The sequence below is a fragment of the Eleginops maclovinus genome, chromosome 2 (assembly GCF_036324505.1).
Source record: "Eleginops maclovinus isolate JMC-PN-2008 ecotype Puerto Natales chromosome 2, JC_Emac_rtc_rv5, whole genome shotgun sequence".
Taxonomy (NCBI): domain Eukaryota; kingdom Metazoa; phylum Chordata; class Actinopteri; order Perciformes; family Eleginopidae; genus Eleginops; species Eleginops maclovinus.
In genome coordinates, this window is record NC_086350.1 from 11,826,032 (window position 1) to 11,838,606 (window position 12,575).

At 39.0% G+C, this 12,575-nt stretch overlaps 1 protein-coding gene across 1 annotated transcript; it reads left to right on the plus strand.

Annotated features, from left to right (window-relative positions):
* The first annotated feature begins 8,134 nt into the window (after positions 1-8,134).
* Positions 8,135-11,309, plus strand: foxb1a (forkhead box B1a). Its single transcript, XM_063911546.1, is given in 2 exon segments — positions 8,135-8,826; positions 8,829-11,309. Coding segments are annotated over 2 exon segments (939 nt in total). The 5' UTR covers positions 8,135-8,441; the 3' UTR covers positions 9,383-11,309.
* Positions 11,310-12,575: the final 1,266 nt, after the last annotated feature.

Here is a 12,575-nt window from a genome sequence, read left to right on the forward strand (position 1 = left end):
TACAAGTCTACAAGAAGTACAACTAAAAACTGAAAACTTTGCACACCGAGAGGCAAGCAAAAAAGTTAAATCAGACCTTATTCATTAAGCATATTTACCTTTTTGTTATTACTTTTTACACTTTTCCACTACTTTTGTGGTTGGTACTTTTTAGGGAAATGTTATCTGAATGGCACTCACTATCTCGCACCTTTTGTTCCTCTTATCCAATCAGAACACAACAATGAATGAAGGCACACACAGTTCAGGCTCCGGTATCAGTCTGTCATTGTGCTGTTTAACAGTTGATTATTCATTGCGTTATTTCTCGGCATACACCCACAATATACCATACGGACATTTAAAAAATATGTTATTTTAGGAATTCAGCTCTTTATTTGAGTAGTTTACGATTTTGTTTGTTTTTGAAACTTTGTATTTTCTCTCGGAATAGCACCGTGGAGAATCATGAAAAAATGTATGGAAAGCTTTATAGAGGTTGCAGTTTAAGGCAAGCCTTTAATATGTGCATCAATTATTCTAAATAGAAACATTAGAGGTATGCATGTCAGCTGTATTAAAATAACACACCTTTCATAGATGACATGTTTGAACCAAATCTCTGAATGTGTTATTGAGGACTTTTTCAATAGACTTAGAGATTTAGTAAGATATCTTTTCTTCATGTACATCCTCTCATCTTAGTTGTTACGACTCATGACATCTGGCTATCCAGCTGAAAGTTAATTATTTGGGATTGTAATAGCTTTGGTTTAGGCAGGGGATATGAACATTTCCCCAGCTGATAAGGCTGTTAATACTCTGTCTGTACCTTCAGTAGAGCTGTGACCGACAAAGAGATCTCCTGGCATGCAGCGGTACTTGACATTTCATAGGATTCCTGCTGTGCTTTTTCCATCAGTGCATTATAATAGCGTAAACCTGAACTCTTGATTAAACTTGTTTGATAGAAATGTAATTGCATTCTTTTGTATGCATGCAGTCTGTGTGTATTTCCCATCTATAATTCAAATGCTTTCTCACATGGAGTACTCGCTCCTGTTCGGGTCAGAGTCAACAACATTATTTTCAAGTGTAACCCCTTAAGGGTTCAGTAATCAACACCACAGTTCACTGGTTCTATAACTATCCTTCAAAAAACACATCTTTTTGTATATCAGCTGGAACGCTGCTTCAAGAACCCTTAATGAACCTGATGCCAGACATAAATACATATTTCTCTCTAGACATTAGCCATGCTTTCCAAGGTCCTTGGCCGCCAGCTAAGGGTTGCATTCTTACACTGAGTGTCACAGCAGTCTGTTGGAATAATGATGCCGAGTCTGCACTGTGCCCTTCCTTATGAGCGTGCTTTTATAGACACACAAATATTCAAGCGTTGCCTTAATTAATATGGCAAAATCTTTCTGCAGGGTTGTTTCCTGCGACCTTTTGATTAGCCGTGGATTAACAGGACCTTTATGTTTTCCTCACCGCACCAATGTTTTCAGCACAGGTTAGCCCCCCTATTACTAAACAAATGAATTAGTGCTTGGAAATGTGTCATGCATATTACCTTTCAGCAGGAGGCACATTGAGCTGGTCAAGCATAAAGGAGCAGTGCAAAGCGCACCATGCAACATCACTTGTTTGCGTTTCTCTTTAAAGGTCTTTGTGATTTACTGTGAGGCTGGTTTATGCTTAGCTATGCAAATGTGAGTCTTACAGCAGCATATATCACACACCAATTAAAATATATCAATACAAGTAGCAAGTGGTGATTGGTCATTGTGTTAGTCACCCGGGAGCAAAGGTACTGCCTGCGTGGCGGGAGTCCTGTCTTGTAAAATATAAATACTAAGTGACAATGAAACAAGGAAGAGTCCTTTGTCTCTAAAACAAAAGCCACCTATATCTTGTAGGTCAGAAAAACACAAGAATGATGTGTTCAAATGTGTCTCTCTTCTGCTTTGATAACTGGACGTCAACATGTGGAGTTTAAAAACTTTTCTGTTTAAAATTTCTTGTGATATCTTTTTCTTTCCGTTACCTTCCCTTTGGGTGTCCCCAGCATCAGCCTTGTGTTTTTGTTTACGTGTGTTGTAAACACTCCTGTATTGTGTTGTTCTGGTCTTTGGCTCTGTTAGCCACATCCTTGGAGACCAGGCATTTCCCTGATGTATAAGATGAAAGACAACAAAATGCCCCTCATTTGGTCCCAGTTGGTTAAGCGTGTTCTGATCACTGCCAAGGTCTGGATGAACATAAGCCACACAAAGGACCGTGCCTTCCAACCACACCAGCTCACAATAAAAAAGGGATTTGCCTCTGTTAGATGTCTAATATGCCAACCCCCAAAGGAAAGACTTGTTGGTGGCTTTGCCAAGGAGAAAACAACAATGTCAACTTTCCCTGGATTGATCCCAGAGTTCAAAGATTTTATCCTTCATTAAAGCATACTTTACAAGTGTCATTAATTCGGGGCAAACAGCCAAAGTTAAAGTTTCCTCCATTACTTCCCAATTCAAAGATAATAGAAACAAGACAAACGGTTTAAGGTTAAATCTACATCATTGACCTAAAGAGGTTGCAATTTCACTTAAAGGGACATATTATTATCTATTATAGTTATATTATTATTGATTGTACTTTTTACCCCCAGTCAAAAGCAGACATTTTAAGGACATTTCACATATAGACGTTTTAATGTTTATTCACGTCATTATACTTTGATCACACAATATTGATTTGTGTCTGTAATTATATATACGGAGTATGCCCCTTGTGCTTAACACAAGGAAATGCATCTATTTACAAACGATAGAAACTCCACTGTTGTCACACTCAAACCTTAAATGTGTTACACTAGCTGAGGCAATTTCTTTTTTACGTATACAGTTGGACAATTTTACAATCAACATAGTCAAGCAAAGGAAATCAAATATCCTGTTGGCAATACACTAAATCCACTGAAAGTTAACATGACATGTTCACTTATTGAGGCATTCAGTGCATTTGGTATGTCTAAAATCTGCTGCAGAAGTTCTCATTGTTCTACATTCTCAAGGCAAATTCTTTACAGAAAATATGGAAAGAGGAGTTTCTCAAACACATCGGGGATTACTGAACTAGGGTAAATTATGTTGACAAGGTAAATGCATCAATGGTTCACCATGTCACCTGACTTCCCGAGCACTTCCTCTTAATGGCGTGGCGTGAAATGGCCTTTTATACATCCGTGCAAGTGACACCAGGGAAAGCCAAATGCAAAAAGCTGAAAAATAGGAATTTACCTCTTATACTAGATTAAGTGAAAGCTAGTCACCTGCCATCTGGATTTGTTGTACACAGTTCTGGGTAGCTTTAAAAGCCTTTTTCTCAAAACTTGGTATACTTTTAATAATATTTTATTATACGGTGTGATCCTTGATGCAGAGATTCATACTTATCCACCTCAAAGCCTTCCATCTCATTTGTTATCCTCTGTGAAAGGTGACTCTTTGTATGTGATTGAACCATGTTAATTCATACTTCTTTTATTTTGCCCTTTTATCTTTCTGCTCAATGGTGAAAGTTCACTGTTCTGTTGAGTTTGTTGTTAATATATTATGATCTCATATTGTTTAATATTGCATTATTCTCTCATTTTCAACAATATATACAGTAACTGAGAATTATTGTTCATATGAAATTAGTTCATTATGCAGTGATACATAGTAGAGTGAGGGTTCCTGCATTTTCATCTCAATATTGAAATGGACTCGTCATATTGCTATTCTGTTTTTTCTCTCATCTTTCTTCCCATTTTACATTTTTCCTGTCTCACCATCTTCGCAGTGACTTTGTTCTTGCTCTTTGCTCCTTCCCTTTAATATCTGCCATCTGAGTATGTGTAGTTTAATAGGATGATTTGTTGTTACGGAGTCATCTGTCAACAAAAGCTGAAATGATAAAATGAGAGAGTGAGCGGCACTGTCTTGTCTGTAATGAATTATGCAGTGGGTCAGGGGCCTCTGTTTTGGTTACAGTCGACAGCACAAACACGGACCTCAGGTAGTACACTCATCAGTCCTGCTGTTTCTCACCATATGGAGTCAATGAACTGGGACAGCCTCCCACACACACACACACACACACACACACACACACACACACACACACACACACACACACACACACACACACACACACACACACACACACACACACACACACACACACACACACACACACACACACACACACACACACACACACATACACACACACACACACACACACACACACACACACACACACACACACACACACACACACACACACACACACACACATATGCACCTGCAGAATCAAATGCATGGTAACACAGTAAATGTGCTTTATATTGTCCAAAACTCTCCCATTTATTCTTCCAAGTAACAGTGACATATTTAACTATTAATTATACCTTTGAAGTCATACATTTATTTCAGGCACACACGATTTTAAACACATTGTTAGACATAATAGAATAGATAATTGGTCAACCTTTATACCTTTTTTTTTTTAAAAACGTCTTCCAGTGTTTAATTGCATGAAACCATTCACAGACAAATTAAATGAGATGTTCCCGCCTCTGTACAATTGAGATATCGGTTACAGATGATGTGCCGTATAATGAATACCTAATTTATGTAATTAGACCATTAAGCATAATCCGAGCATATGTTGTCAATGCCCTGAGGTCTTCTTCCAGGTAATTCCCTCTGATGTCACCCTAGAAACAACTAATGGGCCGGGCTGCTGCAGGACTATAATCCCGCTGTTTGATAAAATAAACAAAAGCAAAAGCAAAAGCACATTCACCATGCTTTGAATTCGAACATATAAAATATGCTTATTCTGATTTCCTTTTCTGCTCAAAAATCCCTATTCAAGAGGAAAGCATGTTAAGATGGCCTTTAAATAGTGTGAATATTCCGTCATATAGGCTAAATTTGCCATTGAGGAGGTTCTTTTGAGAGCCCTCTGTCTGCTAATTAATTGTCATTCTGCTGAATATTCATACCTTATCATCAGCGCGTCCTTAATTGCACCGTAAAACATCTCTGGGGGCTGAAATCACCACGGACTTAATTAGCAGCACAGGCCTATTGGAAGGGTTTGAGAGTCACATTTTGCAGCAGACAACAAGGTGTAACTGTTTTCACCGAACGTGTGTTTTAACATACTAGCCAGGTAGATAACAATCCCTTTTAAATCCAGGCCTGCTCATGATTATCTGCGTGAAACAAAATTTATAAAATGAAATTGCGGAAATGTACACTCGTAATTAACTTGGATTATAAATGTTTGTTTTAAAAATGAGAATGTGTTCACCTCTAGCGATGATTTGTGTAGGCTATTTACAGGTTGGTTAGTGGCCTAAATATACATTGCCTACAGTTAGCAACCTGCTCTGAGAAACTGCAAGGGAAAGTAAAAAAAGAAAAAAAAGAAATCACGTAAAATTATATTTTAGTGCCAAGAAAAATGTAGACATACGTTTTCAATACATGAAATAAAAAATTAAGATCCAATGCGGATCATTTTTGCTGCTATTAATTAGTATTTATTTAAGCTCATCCCCTGAATAAATGTTTTCCTGTGTAATTACCATCACCTTTAAATTTCTCTTAATCGTTCCCTGAAAGGCAGATTTTTCCCTCTCCGTATACTGGGTGGCAGCATATCTCAACTCGATTCAGTGTGACAATATTGTTTGGCTATCATTCGCTGCTTTAGGATGAATGGCATCGATCCTCTTTTAACAACATTTGTTTCCTATTGTGTTCGGGGGAGCAGCAGAGGAGGGCAGACGTGTGAAAGTGGCTGTTTGATTCTCTTTTTCATCCCCATGACCTCAGCTTTTGTGTCTCGTCACCCTGGGAATGTCACGCCTCACTACTCTACTTTAAGATGTTTCAGAAAGTGCCCTTTGTTTTCGCTCCTCTTTTTTGAAAGCTCACACAAAATTGTTCTTGGTCCCCCTCCTGCTATAAAGGATACTTCAGGCTGAGGCACGGTTCACAAGTGCAATGCAATTTGGCTTATCCCAACCTTTGTTCGGGTTTCTACAAATGACCAAACATAGTGCAGACTTGATCTACTGCTGCTTGAACTCAGGAGTTTGGGAGCAGCTAAAAACCCTATTCAGATTCAGAGTCATGGTGGTATTTTCAGTGTGTGCATTCGACGGGGACAAAAGGTCTACCAATATCCCATAACCCTGAAGCTCAAAAAGCCACACCGTCTGTGTGTGTGCAGAGAAGAAAAACGTACTGCTCCTCTGTGGCTCGGTTGGTTAATGCGAGTGTTGCAGGTTAACTTGGAAGGTAGCTACTAACTTGGTGTGGCAGCGAGTTTGCAGTGCAAACATTAACAAATAAAAGAGACAAAGATTAGTCATTTCAAGAGTATAATGTAAGATTAAGCATCATGCGTAAAATTGTTCATCAAAGGATTTGCATCCTTCATTGTTTGCGGAGCGATTATCAGCTCATATTAAACACATTTCAAAATCATATTCTTTGCACGTAACAAAGTTAGTCTACCGATCTAAATTATTTGCATGCACACCGTAATAATAATCTGAGTGACACCCAATAATATATGTTTTTGAAGGAATGAATAGGCTGGATGTCAGAAGATATTTGGTACTTGGCAGTGTGTTGTCATTATCCGCGGAGTTTGAGATGGGTTGACTTGGCCACTTCCTTTTGGGAAAAAAAAACCTTTTCAGCTCAACATTAATGGGAAATGACAGGTGTTAAAAGCCACTCTGCAGGAGAAGAAAAAAGAACTGCACACTGGAAGTTTTAGACAAGACACTTACCACAAAAGATGCCTTAAAATAGGCCTTTTATTAAATAACGTATCGTATAAAATGATTTACTCAAACTGGATAATTTCTTTGGAATGGTCCTTTTCTCGATATATTTTATGTATTAGTTCAGGCTTTCAGACTGTTACACAGTGCTTATACAGCACGGGGGAAGCTCCTCTTCAGCCTGCCTCGGTTTCTGGGTGAAAATAGCTCGGTGTCCCCCGCAATGCGATTCTTTTCGTAATCCGTCAGACTGGTGATGGGGTGCATTGTGGATTTATGGGGGGAAATTAGCATAAATTATGAGCAAATCTGCGTGTGCGTCTGTGTGGTCCCAGGCATTGCAAACCCTCCAAGCGGAAAGGTGGCCCTGGCCAAAAGCTTGAATAGCAATAGCTCAAAATAGGCTTCCCATTTGGTTTTCACATTCATATAATTGACTTATGGATATTTTATACAGTTTTCACCACACCATCCTCAAGGGTTTATTTGCATTTCTGAAGTACTTTTGGATCTTCTTTACATAAACACAATAGACCTGATTGCCTCATGAAGTTTCAGTTTGAACAGCGTTGTTTGCATTGTGTTGATGTTTTCATATCGTCTACTTCCTCTGCGCAGCTCTGGGCCAAATTAGCTGAGCAAAACTAATAGTAGGCTCATCAACAAACTTGCTCATGGCAAATTATTTTGTATGGCATTTCGTAAACAATGTGAGGCTGTAATTAGAGCTGAGCGATATGCATTTTACCAACATTTTATCTGTTAGATTAGTGTTCATTCAAATCCACATCATAAAAACGGTTAACACTGGAGAACTGCACTCATTGCACACACCACTGCACAAACAGAATAATTTTTAATAATTCCATCTATATATCAAATATAATACACACCTGCATTAACAACTATACAAAAAGCACATTTTATCACGTAATATAATTTAATTACAACATGCCGTATATTTTTTTTCGTTTCCGTTAAATCAAATTAAAATGTTGAATTGACACTGTAAAGTCCGCTGAAAAAGTATTAGCGCATACCTTCACACACTGAGTGCCATCGCAGTTCAATTCCGGTTGCCGAGCCTTTTCACCCCTTTTTCTGTCTTCAAATGGAAATGATTTCCATTGGCCCAAGGTGTCCATGTAAATAGGTGTAAATGAAACCAGATTATGCCTTCCTCCAAGCCCCCTCCTCCCATGGCAATTGTCATGTGATAGCAAAGAGGTGGCACATTAATGGAGCGCCTCTACAGGGGTCTTTTCTGCTCATGTCACTACATAAAACTATCAGATGGTTAGAGGAAGGCCATGGAGGCATCCACTTAGCTCGTCTTATCAAGGACGCCAGATGAAGTCTATTCAGCTCTGCTAGCGGGACAAGCTGACTTACTTTGCAAGAAAGACATACAGCAGTCGTCCCTCCATAAATGTGCACCGTCCGCCCTCCTGCACACTGCAGAGGCGCTCAACCTGCCTGTTTTACGCACAACGCAACTCCAGCCTTAGCGGCATTGAAACTTTTCTCCGTTGTAGTTTTCATGAAGATCGGGAAGCTTTCATCAAGGAACTAAGGGAGACTACTTTTTTAATTGCTTTTCTTGAAAATTTCGAGGATGCCTCGCCCGGGAAGAAATACGTACAGCGACCAGAAGCCACCTTATTCCTACATCTCCCTCACTGCCATGGCCATCCAGAGCTGCCCGGAGAAGATGCTGCCACTCAGTGAAATTTACAAGTTCATCATGGATCGATTCCCTTATTATAGGGAAAACACTCAGCGGTGGCAAAACTCTCTGCGACACAACCTTTCCTTCAACGACTGTTTCATTAAAATCCCCCGGCGCCCGGATCAGCCAGGCAAGGGCAGCTTCTGGGCTCTGCACCCCAGCTGCGGGGACATGTTTGAGAATGGAAGTTTCTTGAGACGCCGCAAAAGATTCAAACTGTTGATGTCCGCCGAGCACTTGGCCCAGAGTAAGCAGTCAGATGCTGCCCATTACCTCAGCAGCAAGCCAAGCTGAGACTGAGCGCCCTGGCAGCCTCTGGCACACACCTGCCCCAGATGTCATCTTACAATCTCGGAGTGTCTCAGTCCTCAACTTTTAAACATCCATTCGCCATCGAGAACATCATCGCCAGAGAGTACAAGGTCCCAGGGAGCCTGGCGTTCTCCACCATGCAGTCCATGTCTGCCGGGTACCCGCTGCACAACCAGCTGACGACAGCCTGGCCCCACATGTACAACACCAGCATGATTGACACGGTGGCACCGATCTCCATGGCGAGCAGCGACTACAGTGCCTATGGCGTGCCCATCAAGTCCCTGTGTCACGGGGGACAGTCTTTACCGGCGATTCCTTTGCCCATCAAGCCCACCCCGACCTCCATGGCCGGCTTCTCAGCATTACCTCCACACATCCCCGCGTTTCTATCAAACTCTCCGCAGTCTCTGAGCCCGACGTCCCCTCAGACAGCAACGAGCCAAAGCAGCCCTGCGACCCCGAGCGAGACTCTGACGAGCCCCTCCACATTGCAGTCTGTGGCGGTGCACTGACCAGCGTGACTGTCCCCAGCAGAACAAGCTGCTGGCCGGCTCACAGGCCGCTTTACCAATCCCAAAGTTTATATTTTCTGTCGTCGGAAACTATCAAGGCGAGTTGCAGTTGCATATCGAATTATTTGTGTACGTGTTGAATGTGTCGCTTTAAATTGTGTCATAGAAGTCCAGCACAGGATCTCACAGCGAAGTATTGCTCTTGAAAATATAAATTATTTGATAGTTCTATTTTTCAGTTTATTTGTGAAATGTGAGTGTTGAAAGTGGAGTTGTTTTGGCACCATCAACTCTGATTTTAAGTGCTTGCAATTCCCGTGGCAGTTTTTCAGTTTTATCAAATAGCAAAACTTTTGCACCGTTTCTGTGTGACCACTGTAATGTCAATGAAATTGCGAGGCAATGCCTGTGTTTTTTTGCTTTTTAATACTGGAATGATGGATAAGGGTATACCAAATAGGAATAGGATTTAGATTTGTTCTTACCATCCCTGTACAAAAAAAGAAAACAAAACGAGTTATTAAATCTTTTCAAAAATGGAAAAGTAGTATGAGACTTCCTCAGAATGCAAGATGTGAATATTGCAAATAACTGATACTGAAATGTTGTAAAATGCACTTTTTAGTTTTATGTTTTAGATATCTATTTTCCAGAAAATGTTCTGTGAAGAATTTAATTTAAAAGGCTGTGGTGACCATGTTATCAGATGCTGTAAATTTGTACTTTTGTTTTTTTTAGGTAAAAGCATGCATTCTAAAAATTTGTGTTGGTACTGTTGTTGTAAATGTTGTTGTTTGTTTTTGTTTGTTTATTTTTTGCAAGCATGCGTGCTTTCGAAAAGTGTGCAAAATCTGCAATGAATTGGAAAAAAATGGTCATCGAAATATTTTCTCATTAAAAGTGAAGTAAACAATCAAACATGTTTCTGAAAGTTTAATGTAAGGCAATGTCACATATTATTATTATTATTGTTGTTATTACCACATTATTATTATTATGATGATAGATCTTAGGAAAAACGGTTATTATTCAATTGCCAGAATTATTTGAAATATCTTTATCACTCTTTCATTTTCCTTCATCCATATTTTTATTAAATGATAAAATGAAGTAAGTAAATTACGTTAGGTAAAAATAATGCTTACTTATTCAAATTCAATTTAAATTGGCCCTGTTTTCAGACCTGTATGATTTGAGTGTGAGAGTACTTCAGCAGCAGTGGGGAGAGAAATGAATCGTGCAGTCGATTAGGATGCATGGAGTTGCAATGCCATGGTCACAGCGCAGACAACTGGCCTCATTCATCACGCTGTTGGCTAAACACAATTAAGCCCAATAATAAACAAGCATTTAAAAAGATGCAACACAGTGTCCGAATTTCTGTTGTTGCAGAATATTGACAAATACCAAATAAACAAGTGTCATGAAGCGTTTTCTGACCTTAAATCTACCTTTCATTCGTGAGAATTGTATTCAACAGGTTTACAAATACAGACGGGGAAAACAGATGTAAAAACATTTTATAATTTATTTTACATTCCTTTATTCGATTTGTTTGCAGGATTAAAAAAAATAACGCGCTTTATTTGCCTCCCCTATAGAAAGCAACAGCCTATTTCGGGGTATTAAACAAATACATTAGAATTCCGTCACTTTATGCAATCGAGTAGATCAAATAAAGGGTCTCGGGCCACTTCATTCTCCCTCATTCACTTGAATTGAAAGTGCAGAGAATAGCAAACTTAGACTGGGCCACCAATGTAGATTTAGCCTTTTTTCAGCAAGACAAAAAGACTGATTTTTTTCACAAACACATTGCTGACTGGGGAACTAGGAAACGAGCTGCAAGACCCTTTTGGAATTTAAATCCACCCCTCCCCCATGGACTGTTTGGACAACAGTGTTAGTTTTTTTTCTCCTCCCTACTTTGTGCATCTGTGTGTGTAACATTAGTCCTGACTCTGGATGATTAAATGTATTGAAACTGCAACTGCAGATTACAAGCTTTAATTTTAAATCAGATTTTATTTTTTCTGGTTAGGCTATTCAATTAAATTTAAACAATATTAACACATGCACATCACTTTTTCATTGAGAACATTAAAGCAATGACTACTGAAAAACACTGCAAGACCACATAACTACACATTTAAACTTGTGATTTTTTTCTAGTAAATTGGATTTCAGTGTACTTGTCTCATTTGGTGTGTATTGCACTCTTCTAAATAAAACTGTTGATGTTATATAAATAGATCAATGTCTTAAAATAACCTGTGTAAGTCATTCATTGTATATTCATCACGGCATGTGAAATGTAAAAATAACCCAAAGTTATTATTTGATGTATTATGTGCTGCTCTGGAACATAAATGCAATATTCAAAATGCAACATCCTGTCGTCCTATAATAATGTTTTGAGACACAGTGCATATAGGCAGATGTTCCAGGGGAATTACTGAAATGTTGTCATTTAAAAAAAAAGACTCTTTGGTTGGCACTCAAACGATTTACTGAAGCACCTTCAGCTTTTTGCACAAAATGTTCCCGTGAGCTTTTGAATTAAAACCCTGAGAGAGAAAGTGCGAAACCACAGGTTACAGGTGGGAGAGAGAGGAAACTCCTATTAGACCTCATCATAGCAAACTACTTTAAAATTGCAATACTTAGTGTGGATTTCTATTAAATAAAACATTTAAACAATACTGTTTCTGGCACAACATTTTTTTAAATCTGCAAACAAGGCCCTAGAGTTTTCTTCCATAATAAAAATGTATTATTTTCTTAGATTTTGCCTACTGTGCAGATCATTTATTCCCATATTTTCGGTAGCAACACTATGAATTTAGTTGTCCAAGTCTGCATTGTCCTTGTATTCTCAACTATGTTCCACTTAGACAAAGAAGAAGGTCATCTTAGGCAGGGGATGAAATATAGACCACATGCAAAACCTCAATGTTGTAGTTTAATTAAAATAATTCATTAAAGTGGAGGCCCTAGGTAATTAGCATGTATAATTTATGATTTGCTTAATGCATGCAGGCAGTGGCCTCTGCAATAAACTCAACTTAACCTCAAGTAGGGAAGTGATACGGACAGGGTGCTGTTATTTACTGTGTGTTTATTGTTTGGATATTTGTCAAAGAGAAAGCACATGTTTCATAAAACCCTGGCCGTATCTGGCTTCCATGCACAC